Below are 20,338 nucleotides of genomic sequence, written 5' to 3'. Positions count from 1 at the left end.
CTGGTCATCCCTACTGCCTCTGATCTGGTGGACTCACTAAACAGAGAACATCCCTGGTCGTCCCTACTGCATCTGATCTGGCAGACTCACTAAACACTTGCTGCATTGTAAATTATGTCTAAATGTTGGAATGTGCCTGTGGCTTTCCGTAAATTGCCATCTGGTTTGCTTAATATAAGGAATTTGAAATGATTCATACTTTTACTTTTGATACTTAAGTTTATTTAAAACCAAATACTTTTAGACTTATTCAAGTAGTATTTTACTTGGTGACTTTTACTTGAGTCATTTTCTATTAAGGTATCTTTACTTTTACTCAAGCTTGACATTTGGGTACTTTTTCCACCACTGCTCACACCCCCATCCCTGACCACACCCCCATCCTTGACAACACCCCCATCCTTGACCACACCCCCATCCCTGACCACACCCCCATCCCAATGGCTTGCCACTTGGCTTTGTTTTTCTCAGTTGCCAATGCTATTTCAATATTTCAATAATAAATTATGTGATTTTTCCATTGCGTTAATGATGGCGGATTGATTGATTTCCAAGTTCTTAGTATAAGAATTTTGGCCTTTTCATGTACAAAGAAGACCAGAGAAATATTCAACGTTTGCTGTGTTTGGGTAACCTTAACAAACAGCTGAAATTAAACAGCTTGTAGCCTACTTAGTTATAAAACAAGACAATTTCATTCAAATATCTGGAAATAAGGCCAACTTAAATTACCAACAGAGATAAGTCAATAGTATATTTATTATGTTGAGATTGCAACTAATTTCCATCTAATATGTGAGAATGTCATTTCAGTTTGTCATTCCTGACCTCAAAGAGGGCAATATCATGAATCTAGCCCTCACCCACACTTACTCATTAACCATTCAGATGCTGATTTTAGCCCGTTTTAAAAAGGACATTCAACATTAGGTTTCACCTGGCAACAATTGTTTTCAGAAGTACATTTATTGGTTTGATTTGTCTGTCACTGTTTGTTTTGGAAACAGTAAGCAGATCACTGATCAACATACAGTACATCTGGAGACGTACACTCAGTTCAGTAACAACTTCATTTGAAAGTGTTCTTCTCCCTCACAATGGCCCGTATTCATAAAACGTCTCAGAGTGCTGATCTAGGATCAGTTCCCCCCTGCCCATGTAATCTTATTCATTATGATGAAAAAGGCTAAACTGATCTGAGAACAGCACTCCTACTATGAGACACTTTGTGAATGTATCTCACACACAGAAAGCAACACATGTTCACCAATATCAAATAGAAAATAAGAATAACAGCCATAATGAGGACAATAAACTTAGATTATTACAAGAACAATAAATATGTTTTTGATTTAAGTGCTGGTAGGATGGTGAAATGGGAAAGATTTGTCGACGTTAAGGGTGAGTGATTGCATTACACACAGCCAATGCAAGGATTTCCCAGACATTATGGGAACGTTCATAGGATAACCAATCAGAACAAACTGTTCACGTACTGTACAGTATCTCAGGGCGCTGCTCTAAGAATACGACGACAGACTCTGTGATGAAACACATAACTGGGGCCTTGGTTTTAATCATCCTTGTGGATATGCCCATTTAATAAATGAAACCATTTTCATTTTCTAAACAATGAAACATGTTCTTACAGCAGCCTGTCACTGTCTATGACTCCATTACCCAGAGTGCATCTCTTCTCTCATTCTGAGGTACTCTGTTGTCTTTTCACCATCCCTGCCTGTCTACCTCCATAGGTCCTGACCTGTTCCCACATCCACTGTGGTGTGGTAGGACTCTCCTCTACTTAAAGCCATCCTCATGGTCTTCAGTACCAGACACATTCTTTCTTCATCCCTCCATACTTTCTCCCCTCTGTTCTATCTGTCTCGTCATCCCTCCATCCCTCTGTCCTGGGCTTGTCTGTCTGTCGTTCCCTCCTCGATGGCCCGAGGGGGTTATCTATGGAGCTCTCCAGAGTCATTGGGACTCTTTGGGGACGGATAGGGGGGTAGGGAGGTGGGCCGGGGGCCTGAGGCCTTGCCATTGTCCTTCTCTTCCTCTCCCTCCACTCCTACTCCTCTTTCTCCTCCTCCTCTTCCCTCTGTTCTGTCAGTCTCCTCGGAACCACCCCGCCCGTCCTCGCTGGACTCGGCGATGTCTGATCCCTCCGACTCAGAGATAAGCTCCCCGTTGCGGTACTCAGTCCCTTCCACCCCATCGCTGTCCCTCTCCTCCCCCGCCTCCCCCTCCCCTGCATTGCTCATCTGGGTGGTGCTGTTGTGGTGCTTGACGTGGTAGCGCTGGTTCTGGAAGAACTTGACCAGGGTGTGCTTGGGAAGGTCCAGCTGGGCCGACAGGGTGTGGATAGCCTCCTGGTCAGGGTAGAGGCCCACGTCACCGATGAAGCTCTGCAGGATGGCCAGAGCCTCCAGGGAGATCCGGGTACGCGACCTCAGCTTTTTGGACCCACCACTGGAGCTGCCACTCACGCTGCCGTTGTCCTTGCCTCGAGTCCCATCCGAGTTGTGGCCCCTGGGGCCAGGCGTGGGAGTGGGGAGAGGGGATGGGTCCCGCATGGGAGATGGGGATGGGGCCTTCCTTGGAGGTAAGGGCTGCCTGTGCAGTGCCTGTGGAGAAAAAGAGGAGGTGTCATGTTGAATCCCATCAGAGCAGACTGTCAACATAGGAAATCAGTCCACATTCTCTAAGTAATAATCAGTCCACATACTCTAAGTAATAATCAGTCCATTCTCTAAGTAATAATCAGTTCACATACTCTAAGTAATAATCAGTCCATACTCTAAGTAATAATCAGTCCACATTCTCTAAGTAATAATCAGTCCACATACTCTAAGTAATAATCAGTCCACATTCTCTAGGTAATAATCAGTCCACATACTCTAAGTAATAATCAGTCCACATACTCTAAGTAATAATCAGTCTCTACTCTAAGTAATAATCAGTCCATTCTCTAAGTAATAATCAGTCCACATACTCTAAGTAATAATCAGTCCATTCTCTAGGTAATAATCAGTTCATTCTCTAAGTAATAATCAGTCCATTCTCTAAGTAATAATCAGTCCACATACTCTAAGTAATAATCGGTCCATCCTCTAAGTAATAATCAGTCCATTCTCTAGGTAATAATCAGTCCACATTCTCTAAGTAATAATTAGTTCATTCTCTAGGTAATAATCAGTCCACATTCTCTAAGTAATAATAAGTCCACATACTCTAAGTAATAATCAGTCCATTCTCTAAGTAATAATCAGTCCATTCTCTAGGTAATAATCAGTCCACATTCTCTAGGTAATAATCAGTTCATTCTCTAAGTAATAATTAGTTCATTCTCTAGGTAATAATCAGTCCACATTCTCTAAGTAATAATAAGTCCACATACTCTAAGTAATAATCAGTTCATTCTCTAAGTAATAATCAGTCCACATACTCTAAGTAATAATCAGCCCACATACTCTAAGTAATAATCAGTCCACATACTCTAAGTAATAATCAGTCCATTCTCTAAGTAATAATCAGTCCACATACTCTAAGTAATAATCAGTCCACATACTCTAAGTAATAATCAGTCCACATACTCTAAGTAATAATCAGTCCATTCTCTAAGTAATAATCAGTTCATACTCTAAGTAATAATCAGTCCATTTTCTAAGTAATAATCAGTCCATTCTCTAAGTAATAATCAGTCCATTCTCTAAGTAATGATCAGTTCATTCTCTAAGTAATAATCAGTTCATTCTCTAAGTAATAATCAGTTCATTCTCTAGGTAATAATCAGTTCATTCTCTAGGTAATAATCAGTCCATTCTCTAAGTAATAATCAGTTCATTCTCTAAGTAATAATAAGTCCACATTCTCTAAGTAATAATCAGTCCACATACTCTAAGTAATAATCAGTCCATTCTCTAAGTAATAATCAGTGCACATTCTCTAAGTAATAATCAGTCCACATACTCTAAGTAATAATCAGTCCATTCTCTAAGTAATAATCAGTCCATTCTCTAGGTAATAATCAGTTCATTCTCTAAGTAATAATCAGTTCATTCTCTAAGTAATAATCAGTTCATTCTCTAACTCTAAGTCTGACAACACATATATGCACATTCATATAATAAACTGAAAAACTCAACAACAACAGAGACAGTAGAAGAAGTTCACTTAAACATAGGATACACTTCCCCCTTAGTGGTAACTTATTTCAATGACTTTCTAGGGGGTTAGTTGTACTGTAACAGAGAGTTCCCTAGAAGCTCATAAACAACAGCAGCAGCAGAGAGTAGTTCCCTAAGGAATAGGATAGACTCCCCCCTTTTAGTGGCAGCTCATTAACATCCTAGGGGGTTAGTTGGAACGTGTGGTACTGGAGCTGAGATCCCATTGACCAGACAGAGAGGTCCCAGTCCCAGGCCCATCACACTCCCCTCTCCTGGGGCTATTAGAAGGGCGGGGTGCCTGAACGCCCAAACACTGGAATGCTGCGCCCATAAATCTGTGGTCCGGGAAAATTAAAGGACCTAAATAAAGATAATAGTAATTATTTTTCCCCCTTCAATAGTAACATGGTATGTTTCAAATAATATTGAGGTTAGGCCAGACCATGGAGTATTTCTAAATGCTCTTTGGTGGGTAGGTGAGAGAAGGCCTTTTGGTCTTCAGGAAATATCTGGGCTAGTTGTTTTATGCCTCCTTGTCTATTTCTGATGTCATAAAGGGGCAATCTGAAGTTTCGGTAACAAGCTGAGGGATGGGGCTGTAGAAATGTTACCACTCTGAAATTCATAGAGAGAGAGCTATGGACCATCCATGATATCAAAATTATAGTTTTAACCATGTTTTGAGGCGATACAATGTTTGTTTACATTTCCATTGTTTAAAAACGTTGGAGTAAAACAAGCTTATATTCTGGGTTCTGATGGGGTACAACAGTTGAACTGAGCTCATGAGGCATTTCTAAGTTATATTCTTCAAGAATCAGTGGGTAAATATCATTGATTTAAAAGTTTAAAAAAATGTATGTAGCAACTGCAGATTTCCCCTTTAAAGGAGACTGACTGGAAGTGGATGACTTACTGTAACGAACAGGTGGTGGGATAGAGAGAGAAAATTGTAGTTTTTTTTACCCCCAAATAAAACTTCCCAGGCATCCCACCACTGTCCTTGAAACCCTTTACCAATCAATCCAGTCAGTCCTTCTATAACTCTAAATCCAACCCATTTAAGAGAACACACAACATCACTAAAATATCATAACTCTAAATCCAACCCAATTAAGAGAACACACAACATCACTAAAATATCATAAAACTAAATCCAACCCAACAACAGAACACACAACATCACTAAAATATCTCTGGTTCTTTCTTTCTCTGTTGTCATCATGGATGCAACACTCTGGAGGAAATGAGTCTCATCAAGAAAAGTAAATCATCTGTGAGGAGAGGATGAAAGAATGATAGAGACCCTGAATAATGTAGCTGTCCTGGTTATGGAGGGTCCTCCTCGGGGTACAGACAGACCCTGAATAATGTATCTGTCCTGGTTAGGGAGGGTCCTCATTGGGGTACAGACAGACCCTGAATAATGTATCTGTCCTGGTTAGGGAGGGTCCTCCTCGGGGTACAGACAGACCCTGAATAATGTAGCTGTCCTGGTTAGGGAGGGTCCTCATTGGGGTACAGACAGACCCTGAATAATGTATCTGTCCTGGTTAGGGAGGGTCCTCATTGGGGTACAGACAGAACCTGAATAATGTAGCTGTCCTGGTAGGGAGGGTCCTCCTCGGGGTACAGACAGACCCTGAATAATGTAGCTGTCCTGGTTAGGGAGGGTCCTCCTCGGGGTACAGACAGACCCTGAATAATGTAGCTGTCCTGGTTAGGGAGGGTCCTCATTGGGGTACAGGCTCTCTGAGGGCTGTTATGAGTTATTCATTGACTGTATGTTTGTGAGTGAGAGTGTGTGTTCTTATGTTAGTGTGTGTGTGTGTGTGTGTGTGTGTGTGTGTGTGTGTGTGTGTGTGTGTGTGTGTGTGTGTGTGTGTGTGTGTGTGTGTGTGTGTGTGTGTGTGTGTGTGTAGCACAGCTGGGACACATGTGTGGTGCGTGGTGGAGCCTGGGGGTGTGTGGAAGGGTACAGTACAGACATGGTGGGGGTCCGGGGCAGAGGGAGGGAGGGCCCATGGGGATAAGAGCAAAGCATCCAGAATGACAGCAGCAGCAGCAAGCAGCCCCATGTAGTGCTGAGATAGACACATCTACAGGACCACCCAGTCTGCCTGGAGCTGCCAGTGTTTACCACAGAATGATATCTACCATTTTATAGGATCTTTATGGTGCCTACAGACAGATCAACATCACCATTCTCTCTCTTATCCATTCATCAACTGTCTAACTCTGTCTGTCTGTCTGTCTGTCTGTCTGTCTGTCTGTCTGTCTGTCTGTCTGTCTGTCTGTCTGTCTGTCTGTCTGTCTGTCTGTCTGTCTGTCTGTCTGTCTGTCTGTCTGTCTGTCTGTCTGTCTGTCTGTCTGTCTGTCTGTCTGTCTGTCTCAATCTCATCTCTGTCTGTCTATCTGTCACTCTCATCTTGGTCTCTCTGTCTATCTCTCTCCCTGTTTCTCTCTCTCCCTTGTTCTCTCTCGCCATTACCTTACGGATCCACTTCTCCTACCATCCACCCCCTCTCTCCTTCCCCTTTCCTGCTTCCACTCCCTCTCTCCTTCCCCTTTCCTGCTTCCCCTCCCTCTCTCCTCGCTAGGCGCCATCAGTGAAGATGAGGCTTGTATTTTTAGCAGATTTATGTCCCTGCTTTGGTCCCAGACATTCTAGGAGAGCAGTGAAGGAATGTGTTCATGGTGTGACCACAACATCCTTCCCAAGATGCTTATTTATTAAAAGAAGAAAGAGAGAGAGAATAGAAAGATGGACTGGTTTAGGCCCTTTCACGCAAGTGTCCTTCTAACATACAACAAGCTTATGGTTAAACTGAATGGCACACTACATACACTTTTACTTCTGGTAAACTGTAAGTCCTTCACATATGTCTACAATTGTTTTGAGGGACTGAGGCGAAGAGTCTTTGCTTTTTGTGGGCACACTCTGTGTTCGTAGTTTCAGCTGCAATTGTGTCCAGTATGTAATTCATGGGGGTCCAAGCCGTATACCGGTGAGGTATTTGTCAGGGGTGACCCCTCTCCCCTCGGGCCTCTCACCTGTGGTTCTGGAGACATGTGGAGCTGGAGTCTCTCACCTGTGGTTCTGGAGACATGTGGAGGACAGTGTGGAGCTGGAGTATCTCACCTGTGGTTCTGGAGACATGTGGAGGACAGTGGAGTCTCTCACCTGTGGTTCTGGAGACATGTGGAGGACAGTGGAGTCTCTCACCTGTGGTTCTGGAGACATGTGGAGGATAGTGTGAAGCCTCTCACTGTAGTGGTGCTTGGACTCCTCTTCATACACCATGTCCCTCTCAGCCTGGGACAGGGTCAGGAACCTTCTAATGGTACACAGGTTCTCCCACAGAGTCCGGTTGTCTGGGTTGGGGTTCTCCTTCCAACGCAGCAGCTCACACAGCCAGCCCTGACAGAGAGGGAGGGATGACGGGTCATCTTAACATACAGCACCAGAGTGATAGAGGAAATGGAGAAAGAGAGAAAGGACAAGGAGATGTAGAGGGGTAGAGACATGAAAGAACAGATTGGGGCAAAACGAGCGAAAGACAAGTTCCAGATGAAAATGATTTGGAGCTGTAAGAGAGAGAGAGATGTGATTATCTCCGCTAGACTGGCCCAGGCACTGACACCAGCTGTTGTTTGTTCACAGCCTCCTCCAGCACCGAGTGTTCATAACCTGATCAGGACTCCTTCTCTCCCTCCCTCCCTCCGTCTCTCCGGAGAGGGCCATGGCCAGATGCAGCCAGATGGGGTCACTGAGCCATGACCCCTCACTGAGAGCCAGGCCTGTAGGAGACCCTACCCCCCAGACCAGCAGTGGCGCACACACAGACACACAAGCATGTATCTCACACGTGTTTACACACATCACACTAACATGCACGAAAACACACACAGCCCATTTATTTCTATTTTATAACACACTTCTTAGATGGTCCAATCTAAAACCACCCAGAACAACACCAGTCTATTTATGCCTTCCCACAGAATCCTCAAGTGACTTATTCCTGCCTTAATCATGTGATCTCTCTGTACAACCCTCAGACCAGCCGTGATCATGTGATCTCTCAGTACAACCCTCAGACCAGCCGTGATCATGTGATCTCTCTGTACAACCCTCAGACCAGCCGTGATCATGTGATCTCTCTGTACAACCCTCAGACCAGCCGTGATCATGTGATCTCTCTGTACAACCCTCAGACCAGCCGTGATCATGTGATCTCTCTGTACAACCCTCAGACCAGCTGTGATCATGTGATCTCTCTGTACAACCCTCAGACCGAAAGACTTCACAGGTCAAACCATTCTCTCTCATCAAAAACCAGTCATACAAAGACAGCGAACCAAACATGAATCCCCATCTGTCTCTGTCTCTGACCCAAACCGAGAGGATGGGTTCTGATGAGCTGTACACAGACATAACATATCCCAAGCCACCCCTCTCCTAGGTGGCCATTTCCAGTGGCTTCTAGATGGCTATCTTTTTATTTTTTTTACTTTGTTTAACTAGGCAAGTCAGTTAAGAACAAATTCTTATTTACAATGACGGCCTACCAAAAGGCAAATGACCTCCTTTGGGGGCGGGGGCTGGGATTAAAAATAAAAAAGAACATATAAATATGGGTGAAAACACACATCACGACAAGAGAGACAACACAACACTACATAAGAGACCTAAGACAACAACATAGCAAGGCAGCAACACATGACAACACAGCATGGTAGCAACATAACAACCACATGGTAGCAACACAACATGGCAACAACATGGTAGAAAAACAACATGGTACCAGCACAAAACATGGTACAAACATTATTGGGCACAGACAACAGCACAAAGGGCAAGAAGGTAGAGACAACACATGACGCAAAGCAGCCATAACTGTCAGTAAGTGTCCATGATTGAGTCTTTGAATGAAGAGATTGAGATAAACTGTCCAGTTTGAGTGTTTGTTGCAGCTCGTTCCAGTCGCTAGCTGCAGCGAACTGAGAAGACGAGCGACTCAAGGATGTGTGTGCTTTGGGGACCTTTAACAGAATGTGACTGGCAGAACGGGTGTATGTGGAGGATGAGGGCTGCAGTAGATCTCTCAGATAGGGGAGAGTGAGGCCTAAGAGGGTTTTATAAATAAGCATAAGTGGGTCTTGCGACGGGTATACAGAGATGACCAGTTTACAGAGGAGTATAGAGTGCAGTGATGTGTCCTATAAGAAGCATTGGTGGCAAATCTGATGGCTGAATGGTAAAGAACATCTAGCTGCTTGAGAGCACCCTTACCTGCTGATCTATAAATTATGTCTCCGTAATCTAGCATGGGTAGGATGGTCATCTGAATCAGGGTTAATTTGGCAGCTGGGGTGAAAGAGGATCGATTACGATAGAGGAAACCAAGTCTAGATTTAACTTTAGCCTGCAGCTTTGATATGTGCTGAGAGAAGGACAGTGTACCGTCTAGCCATACTCCCAAGTACTTGTATGAAGTGACTACCTCAAGCTCTAAACCCTCAGAGGTAGTCTCCAGTGGCTCCCTCTCCTAGATGGCTATCTCCAGTGGATCCCTCTCCTAGATGGCTATCTCCAGTGGCTCCCTCTCCTAGATGGCTATCTCCAGTGGCTCCCTCTCCTAGATGGCTATCTCCAGTGGCTCCCTCTCCTAGATGGCTATCTCCAGTGGATCCCTCTCCTAGATGGCTATCTCCAGTGGATCCCTCTCCTAGATGGCTATCTCCAGTGGCTCCCTCTCCTAGATGGCTATCTCCAGTGGATCCCTCTCCTAGATGGCTATCTCCAGTGGCTCCCTCTCCTAGATGGCTATCTCCAGTGGATCCCTCTCCTAGATGGCTATCTCCAGTGGATCCCCTCTCCTAGATGGCTATCTCCAGTGGCTCCCTCTCCTAGATGCTATCTCCAGTGGATCCCTCTCCTAGATGGCTATCTCCAGTGGATCCCTCTCCTAGATGGCTATCTCCAGTGGATCCCTCTCCTAGATGGCCATCTCCAGTGGATCCCCTCTCCTAGATGGCTATCTCCAGTGGATCCCTCTCCTAGATGGCTATCTCCAGTGGATCCCTCTCCTAGATGGCTATCTCCAGTGGATCCCTCTCCTAGATGGCTATCTCCAGTGGATCCCTCTCCTAGATGGCCATCTCCAGTGGATCCCTCTCCTAGATGGCCATCTCCAGTGGATCCCTCTCCTAGATGCTATCTCCAGTGGATCCCTCTCCTAGATGGCTATCTCCAGTGGATCCCTCTCCTAGATGGCTATCTCCAGTGGATCCCTCTCCTAGATGGCTATCTCCAGTGGATCCCTCTCCTAGATGGCCATCTCCAGTGGATCCCTCTCCTAGATGGCTATCTCCAGTGGATCCCTCTCCTAGATGGCTATCTCCAGTGGATCCCTCTCCTAGATGGCTATCTCCAGTGGATCCCTCTCCTAGATGGCTATCTCCAGTGGATCCCTCTCCTAGATGGCTATCTCCAGTGGATCCCTCTCCTAGATGGCTATCTCCAGTGGATCCCTCTCCTAGATGGCTATCTCCAGTGGATCCCTCTCCTAGATGGCCATCTCCAGTGGATCCCTCTCCTAGATGGCTATCTCCAGTGGATCCCTCTCCTAGATGGCTATCTCCAGTGGATCCCTCTCCTAGATGGCTATCTCCAGTGGATCCCTCTCCTAGATGGCTATCTCCAGTGGATCCCTCTCCTAGATGGCTATCTCCAGTGGATCCCTCTCCTAGATGGCTATCTCCAGTGGATCCCTCTCCTAGATGGCTATCTCCAGTGGATCCCTCTCCTAGATGGCTATCTCCAGTGGATCCCTCTCCTAGATGGCCATCTCCAGTGGATCCCTCTCCTAGATGGCTATCTCCAGTGGATCCCTCTCCTAGATGCTATCTCCAGTGGATCCCTCTCCTAGATGGCTATCTCCAGTGGATCCCTCTCCTAGATGGCTATCTCCAGTGGATCCCTCTCCTAGATGGCCATCTCCAGTGGATCCCTCTCCTAGATGGCCATCTCCAGTGGATCCCTCTCCTAGATGGCTATCTCCAGTGGATCCCTCTCCTAGATGGCTATCTCCAGTGGATCCCTCTCCTAGATGGCCATCTCCAGTGGATCCCTCTCCTAGATGGCTATCTCCAGTGGATCCCTCTCCTAGATGGCCATCTCCAGTGACTCCCTCTCCTAGATGCTATCTCCAGTGGATCCCTCTCCTAGATGGCTATCTCCAGTGGATCCCTCTCCTAGATGGCTATCTCCAGTGGATCCCTCTCCTAGATGGCCATCTCCAGTGGATCCCTCTCCTTCATATACCACCACATACCGCATGCTCTGTCCCTCTAACATAAACAGACGCAGAGGACTCAGGAGGGCAGGCATTTGGAGTGTCTTTGATGAGGTCCCACAGTGTAACCCAGCACACACATGCTCACAGACAAACACACAGACACACACACACACACACACACACACACACACACACACACACACACACACACACGCATACGCATACGCATACGCATATACACACACACACACACACACACACACACACACACACACACACACACACACACACGTATGCCATATCCTTTGGTTGGCGTGACAGACGTTTATTTTATCTCTACCCGGCCCTGGACGCCCACATTGTTTATCTGCCCACGGAGACATGATGGTACGCCTCGCCTCAAGCGCTGACAATCAGATACCACAGCCTGTGGTACCAAACAACCAGCGCATGCTTGACATCCCCGCCCACATACCCCGATATGTGATCTTACCTCCCATCAAATCCACCACAGTTCATCAATCCAGTAGAAATAACATTCTCCATTGTGTGGGAGATTGTGTGCATTACATGCATGTGTAGGCATGCACATGAGTGTGTGTGTGTGTGTGTGTGTGTGTGTGTGTGTGTGTGTGTGTGTGTGTGTGTGTGTGTGTGTGTGTCTGTGTGTGTGTGTGTGTGTGTGTGTGTGTGTGTGTGTGTGTTATGGTTATTTACAGATATTTACACATTTTACTAAGCATCCTGATCACTGGAGGTCAGCAATTCACCTTTAGCTAGGTAGCTTCAAACAGAAACCACTAAGCACCCCTGGTATACTGTATATGTGTGGACTGACCTGGCTCTTGTTGGTGACCCCTGGTGTACTGTATGAGTGTGGACTGACCTGGCTCTTGTTGGTGACCCCTGGTATACTGTATGAGTGTGGACTGACCTGGCTCTTGTTGGTGACCCCTGGTATACTGTATGAGTGTGGACTGAACTGGCTCTTGTTGGTGACCCCTGGTATACTGTATGAGTGTGGACTGACCTGGCTCTTGTTGGTGACCCCTGGTATACTGTATGAGTGTGGACTGACCTGGCTCTTGTTGGTGACCCCTGGTATACTGTATATGTGTGGACTGACCTGGCTCTTGTTGGTGACCCCTGGTATACTCTATGAGTGTGGACTGACCTGGCTCTTGTTGGTGACCCCTGGTATACTGTATGAGTGTGGACTGACCAGGCTCTTGTTGGTGACCCCTGGTATACTGTATATGTGTGGACTGACCTGGCTCTTGTTGGTGACCCCTGGTATACTGTATATGTGTGGACTGACCTGGTTCTTGTTGGTGACCCCTGGTATACTGTATATGTGTGGACTGACCTGGCTCTTGTTGGTGATCCCTGGTATACTGTATGAGTGTGAACTGACCTGGCTCTTGTTGGTGACCCCTGGTATACTGTATGAGTGTGGACTGACCTGGCTCTTGTTGGTGACCCTTGGTATACTGTATGAGTGTGGACTGACCTGGCTCTTGTTGGTGGCCCCTGGTATACTGTATATGTGTGGACTGACCTGGCTCTTGTTGGTGACCCCTGGTATACTGTATATGTGTGGACTGACCTGGCTCTTGTTGGTGACCCGTGGTATACTGTATGAGTGTGAACTGACCTGGCTCTTGTTGGTGACCCGTGGTATACTGTATATGTGTGGACTGACCTGGCTCTTGTTGGTGATCCCTGGTATACTGTATATGTGTGGACTGACCTGGCTCTTGGTGGTGACCCCTGGTATACTGTATATGTGTGGACTGACCTGGCTCTTGTTGGTGACCCCTGGTATACTGTATGAGTGTGGACTGACCTGGCTCTTGTTGGTAACCCCTGGTATACTCTATATGTGTGGACTGACCAGGCTCTTGTTGGTGACCCGTGGTATACTGTATATGTGTGGACTGACCTGGCTCTTGTTGGTGACCCCTGGTATACTGTATATGTGTGGACTGACCTGGCTCTTGTTGGTGACCCCTGGTATACTGTATATGGGTGGACTGACCTGGCTCTTGTTGGTGACCCGTGGTATACTGTATATGTGTGGACTGACCTGGCTCTTGTTGGTGACCCTTGGTATACTGTATATGTGTGGACTGACCTGGCTCTTGTTGGTGACCCGTGGTATACTGTATATGTGTGGACTGACCTGGCTCTTGTTGGTGACCCCTGGTATACTGTATATGGGTGGACTGACCTGGCTCTTGTTGGTGACCCCTGGTATACTGTATATGGGTGGACTGACCTGGCTCTTGTTGGTGACCCCTGGTATACTGTATATGTGTGGACTGACCTGGTTCTTGTTGGTGACCCCTGGTATACTGTATATGTGTGGACTGACCTGGCTCTTGTTGGTGATCCCTGGTATACTGTATGAGTGTGAACTGACCTGGCTCTTGTTGGTGACCCCTGGTATACTGTATGAGTGTGGACTGACCTGGCTCTTGTTGGTGACCCTTGGTATACTGTATGAGTGTGGACTGACCTGGCTCTTGTTGGTGGCCCCTGGTATACTGTATATGTGTGGACTGACCTGGCTCTTGTTGGTGACCCCTGGTATACTGTATATGTGTGGACTGACCTGGCTCTTGTTGGTGACCCGTGGTATACTGTATGAGTGTGAACTGACCTGGCTCTTGTTGGTGACCCGTGGTATACTGTATATGTGTGGACTGACCTGGCTCTTGTTGGTGATCCCTGGTATACTGTATATGTGTGGACTGACCTGGCTCTTGGTGGTGACCCCTGGTATACTGTATATGTGTGGACTGACCTGGCTCTTGTTGGTGACCCCTGGTATACTGTATGAGTGTGGACTGACCTGGCTCTTGTTGGTAACCCCTGGTATACTCTATATGTGTGGACTGACCAGGCTCTTGTTGGTGACCCGTGGTATACTGTATATGTGTGGACTGACCTGGCTCTTGTTGGTGACCCCTGGTATACTGTATATGTGTGGACTGACCTGGCTCTTGTTGGTGACCCCTGGTATACTGTATATGGGTGGACTGACCTGGCTCTTGTTGGTGACCCGTGGTATACTGTATATGTGTGGACTGACCTGGCTCTTGTTGGTGACCCTTGGTATACTGTATATGTGTGGACTGACCTGGCTCTTGTTGGTGACCCGTGGTATACTGTATATGTGTGGACTGACCTGGCTCTTGTTGGTGACCCCTGGTATACTGTATATGGGTGGACTGACCTGGCTCTTGTTGGTGACCCCTGGTATACTGTATATGGGTGGACTGACCTGGCTCTTGTTGGCGGCCACCTTGGCGAACAGGGCCTGGGACACCTTGGCTCTCTTCATCTCCTGCTGGATCTCATCATAGATCCCAGACGTAATGTTGATGTTGACCAGGGACTCCATCTTCAGGGGCAGCTCAGCACTGACCTGGGTCAGGGGGGGCTTGGGCTGCAGGGAGGAGAAGATGGCGGGGGGGGAGAAAGAGAGAGATTTTAGTGAGCAAGACTGGCTAATCGTCTAGGTTAGTCCCTAAAGAGATTGCCTGCATTTGTTAACCTGTTAGTGTACTGGCAGGGGTGTGTCTGTGTGTGATGTGACTACAGTGTTTACCTGTTGGTGTACTGGCAGGGGTGTGTCTGTGTGTGATGTGACTACAGTGTTTACCTGTTAGTGTACTGGCAGGTGTGTGACTGTGTGTGATGTGACTACAGTGTTTACCTGTTGGTGTACTGGCAGGGGTGTGTCTGTGTGTGATGTGACTACAGTGTTTACCTGTTAGTGTACTGGCAGGGGTGTGACTGTGTGTGATGTGACTACAGTGTTTACCTGTTAGTGTACTGGCAGGGGTGTGTCTGTGTGTGATGTGACTACAGTGTTTACCTGTTAGTGTACTGGCAAGGGTGTGTCTGTGTGTGATGTAACTACAGTGTTTACCTGTTAGTGTACTGGCAGGGGTGTGTCTGTGTGTGATGTGACTACAGTGTTTACCTGTTAGTGTACTGGCAGGGGTGTGTCTGTGTGTGATGTGACTACAGTGTTTACCTGTTAGTGTACTGGCAGGGGTGTGTCTGTGTGTGATGTGACTACAGTGTTTACCTGTTAGTGTACTGGCAGGGGTGTGTCTGTGTGTGATGTGACTACAGTGTTTACCTGTTAGTGTACTGGCAGGGGTGTGTCTGTGTGTGATGTGACTACAGTGTTTACCTGTTAGTGTACTGGCAGGGGTGTGTCTGTGTGTGATGTGGGTTGTAGCCAGACCTGGGCTCGAATAGTATTTATTTTCTTTCAAATACTTAAACTTCACTTCACTGAGATTTCCAGACTCAATGGACCCAATGTAACAATCCCAAAAGTGCAAACCCCACCCACCCTGGCACTTCATGTAGGCTCAATCAAATGCTCAAAGGATTAGAGAGAAAATATAAATACTATTTAAACCCAGGTGTGGTTGTAGATGTGTGTGTCTGTTGTGGCTATTCCCTAGTGTTCCTATTCAACGCACATGAGGACACCTGGGTATGTATGTGTACCTGTGTGAGTCGCTGGCCAGTGGAGCTGGAGTTCTGATTGGTTGGGGTCAGGTTGCCTAGGTTGAGGTTGGGGTTCATGCTGCGTTCACGCTCCTCCTGGTAAATGTGGTCGCGTTCGCTCTCGTGGAGGTTCAGGAAGTTCTGCATAGCTTTGAGGTTGACCAGGAGTGACTGGGAGGCCTGGCGAGGGTCCTCCTCTTTACGAAGGATCTCAGACAGCAGGCCCTGAGACACAAACACGCGCCCAAATGTCAGGTCTCTTAGCAAGGACCCTCCAAGTACCCTTTCATACTCTAATTCTCTCATTACATCTCTCTCTCTCTCTCTCTCTCTCTCTCTCTCTCTCTCTCTCTCTCTCTCTCTCTCTCTACTCTACTCTACTCTACTCTGCTCTACTCTACTCTACTCTACACTACTCTACACTACTCTACTCTACTCTACTCTCTTTAGGTAGGAATGTCCCTATGTCAGTGTATTGGGTTTTCTCAACAGTCAGTATCAGTGCAGTGGAATTATATTCAGCTTTCAGAACTCTCATATGACATGCTAGGGTTTTAGACAGTTCTCTACTGATGACAAACCAACTCTGAGACCCTTCAAAACTACGGTGGTCACAGTTCTGGCCGTGGATCCCACTTTTTCTGGATATGTAGTCCGTTGCACTCAAAGATCCAGAGCTCCCCGAAGCTTCTGCGCATGTGCACACCACATGTGTATCAGCTACTCTGGTGAACGTTGTTGTTTAATAAAGTTAGATCAAAGCTGAATCAATGTCGGCAAGATCCCATAACGATCACAGTATTCTACATGACAGAACTCAATATAATAGCCTAGTGTAACGATACTGGAAGACAAAAACAACACTGCATTTAATAGTGCATGATAATTCTTAAAGTTTTACCGGTTAAACATCCATGCAGCATCATTCTGCATAGTAACCATTTGATCTCAGTCAGTTTCATGGAGATATGCGTTTAGTGTGATGTGATGCAGAGTTGTTTAAAAGTAGCCTACAGTGTTGTTTAGAAGTAGCCAACAGAGTTGTTTAAAAGTAGCCTACAGTGTTGTTTAGAAGTAGTATACAGTGTTGTTTAAAAGTAGCCTACAGTGTTGTTTAAAAGTAGCCTACAGTGTTGTTTAGAAGTAGCCTACAGTGTTGTTTAGAAGTAGCCTAAAGTGCTGTTTAGATGTAGTCTACAGTGTTGTTTAGAAGTAGTCTACAGTGTTGTTTAAAAGTATCCTACAGTGTTGTTTATAAGTAGTGTACAGTGTTGTTTAAAAGTATCCTACAGTGTTGTTTAGAAGTAGCCTACATTGTTGTTTAGAAGTAGCCTACAGTGTTGTTTAGAAGTAGCCTACAGTGTTGTTTAGAAGTAGCCTACAGTGTTGTTTAAAAGTATCCTACAGTGTTGTTTAGAAGTAGCCTACATTGTTGTTTAGAAGTAGCCTACAGTGTTGTTTAGAAGTAGTCTACAGTGTTGTTTAGAAGTAGCCTACAGTGTTGTTTAGAAGTAGCCTACAGTGTTGTTTAGAAGTAGCCTACAGTGTTGCCTACAGTGTTGTTTAGAAGTAGCCTACAGTGTTGTTTAGAAGTAGTCTACAGTGTTGTTTAAAAGTAGCCTACAGTGTTGTTTAGAAGTAGCCTACAGTGTTGTTTAGAAGTAGCCTACAGTGTTGTTTAGAAGTAGTCTACAGTGTTGTTTAAAAGTAGCCTACAGTGTTGTTTAGAAGTAGCCTACAGTGTTGTTTAGAAGTAGCCTACAGTGTTGTTTAGAAGTAGCCTACAGTGTTGTTTGGAAGTAGTCTACAGTGTTGTTTAAAAGTAGCCTACAGTGTTGTTTAGAAGTAGCCTACAGTGTTGTTTAGAAGTAGCCTACAGTGTTGTTTAGAAGTAGCCTACAGTGTTGTTTAGAAGTAGTCTACAGTGTTGTTTAAAAGTAGCCTACAGTGTTGTTTAGAAGTAGCCTACAGTGTTGTGTTGAATGACTGATTGAACGAATCTTAGAGCAGATGGTGCTAACAAACTACAGCCTAGCCTACCTGTATATTTTGCCCATTGGCGGCGCTGTTGAGTTTTGGCCACATGAGAAAACAATTTGCTGTTGTTTTTGTCTTCCAGTAAAGTTATACTAGGCTATTATATTGGGTTGTGTTATGTAGAATACTGTGATCATTATGTGATCTGGCAGACATTGATTCTGCTTTGATCTAACTTTCTTAAACAACACCAGAACCATTGGACCGAGTAGCCTGGTCTCTGACTCTGAGTAGCCTGTTCTCGGAGTAGCCTGTTCTCGGAGTAGCCTGTTCTCGGAGTAGCCTGTTCTCTGAGTAGCCTGTTCTCGGAGTAGCCTGTTCTCGGAGTAGCCTGTTCTCTGAGTAGCCTGTTCTCGGAGTAGCCTGTTCTCGGAGTAGCCTGTTCTCTGAGTAGCCTGTTCTCGGAGTAGCCTGTTCTCTGAGTAGCCTGTTCTCTGAGTAGCCTGTTCTCTGAGTAGCCTGTTCTCGGAGTAGCCTGTTCTCTGAGTAGCCTGTTCTCGGAGTAGCCTGTTCTCTGAGTAGCCTGTTCTCTGAGTAGCCTGTTCTCGGGGGGTAGCCTGTTCCCGGAGTAGCCTGTTCTCGGAGTAGCCTGTTCTCTGAGTAGCCTGTTCTCGGAGTAGCCTGTTCTCTGAGTAGCCTGTTCTCTGTGTAAAGTAGAGACTATAAACATGTGCAGAAGCTTCGGGGGCTCCGGATCTTTTAGTGCTGTGGACCAAAGATCCTGAAAAAATCAGACCCGCAACCACTCCTTACAGTTATAGGGGCGAAGCCTAACTTCATTGATGTATTGATGTCAATGGGATATTAAATGAAAGTTCAACTTAAGTGGAGGTTTCAGTGCTTAGAAATAGAAGTAGAAGTGGAAGTGGAGGTAGATGTCTCACCTGTGTGCGGTTGAAGGCCACCCTGGCGAACACAGCCTGAGAGACGCTGGCCCTCTTCAGCTCCTCTCTGACCTGATGGTAGATGTCCGGACAGACCTCCACGGCCGACGGATTCATCCCAGGATCGGTGAGGCCTCCTGGGGCTTTGCAGGAGCGCGGGATGGGTGGGTGGTTGAGGAACTGTTGGTGCTGCTGCTGGTGGAGGGCCTGTGGACCGTGCTGGTGGGCTAGCAGGCGGCTAACAGCTAGCTGCTGGTTGATGAGGTGGGCCATGGCCAGTTGTTGCCTGACCATCTGAGGGCTGAGCTGGGGGGAGAGGAGACCGCCCGGGCCCAGTAATGGTTGGAGGGAGGCCGGAGGACCGGGAGGGGGCGCCTGGCCTCTGGGCGGTGGGCTGGGGTGGTGCTGGCCGTGGGGTGAGTGCTGCTGAGACGGGTGGGGGAAGGCCTGTTGCTGGCTGGGGTTTTGGGGGTCCCCTAGTCCAACCTTGAGGGGTAACCCTACAAGCTGGGTTGGTGGGGTCAGGTGAGGGGGGGGGCGCTGTCCCAGGCCACATACGTCTGACATGCTGTCCCTCTCCACTGCAGATACAAACAGACATGGTGGTGACAGGAGGTCTGAAGAGATCTCAATACCATCTATATACAGGAGATGACACAGTGGTGACAGGAGGTCTGAAGAGATCTCAATAGCATCTATATACAGGAGATGACACGGTGGTGACAGGAGGTCTGAAGAGCTCTCAATACCATCTATATACAGGAGATGACATGGTGGTGACAGGAGGTCTGAAGAGATCTCAATACCATCTATATACTGTTCAGATACTAAATATATATTCAGGTAATGGGTGTTCCTTCCAACTCACCTTTAATATCAGGTTTATCCCGTCCTGACCACATCTTCTCCAGGTATTCACCTGTAGTGAAGTCACATGCTATATATCAGACTGGTTAACAAAACGATACACTTATACGGTACAGTACGACACAGTAGGTAGGTTACACAGCATTGAACTACATCCATCTTTTATCCATGCATTTATCCATCCAGCCATGTAATTGACATCAACAGAAGGTCCAAAGACTGACAAGTAGATCCTCCAATCAGATTCTGAGGTAACTACGCTAATCCAATGGGAACGTCCCATTCCCCGTTTTACAACATCTGGAGGGCTTTTGGGGCCGCAGAGCAGAACAGAACGAATACTATGGGCTGTAGGGAACCTGATCCACTACTCCTCCCTCTCCCCTGTCAGACCACAGGCACCATTTATCTCCTCTCCCACTTCTAGCTGTGTTTGTGGTCTGGTGTCAACTTTGATCTGCCTCCATGTTGGAATGACACCGTTAAACAGGGAGGAGGGAGTAAGGAGAGGGTAAATGGTCTGCTATGAGGTCCAAGTGTGCAT

At 46.5% G+C, this 20,338-nt stretch overlaps 1 protein-coding gene across 2 annotated transcripts in view; it reads right to left on the bottom strand.

Annotated features, from left to right (window-relative positions):
• Positions 1 to 741: 741 nt before the first annotated feature.
• The window catches only part of LOC106574802 (DNA-binding protein SATB2), a 58,607-nt gene continuing 39,010 nt past the window's right edge, over positions 742 to 20,338 (bottom strand). Inside the window, exons 7-12 of one of the 2 annotated variants that reach the window (XM_045698136.1) lie at positions 19,796 to 19,846; positions 18,928 to 19,508; positions 16,007 to 16,231; positions 14,760 to 14,924; positions 7,399 to 7,593; positions 742 to 2,627 (exon numbers count right to left, since the gene is read on the bottom strand). In XM_045698136.1, coding sequence (XP_045554092.1) covers positions 1,956 to 2,627; positions 7,399 to 7,593; positions 14,760 to 14,924; positions 16,007 to 16,231; positions 18,928 to 19,508; positions 19,796 to 19,846 — 1,889 coding nt within the window. In that variant the 3' untranslated portion in view covers positions 742 to 1,955. The remainder of the gene's footprint in view (positions 2,628 to 7,398; positions 7,594 to 14,759; positions 14,925 to 16,006; positions 16,232 to 18,927; positions 19,509 to 19,795; positions 19,847 to 20,338) is intronic. The other variant, XM_045698137.1, reaches the window with a different exon arrangement.

The sequence above is a fragment of the Salmo salar genome, chromosome ssa16, assembly GCF_905237065.1.
Source record: "Salmo salar chromosome ssa16, Ssal_v3.1, whole genome shotgun sequence".
NCBI lineage: Eukaryota > Metazoa > Chordata > Actinopteri > Salmoniformes > Salmonidae > Salmo > Salmo salar.
Note: the sequence above shows the minus strand (reverse complement) of the source record. Positions and strands in the feature narration are given on the sequence as shown.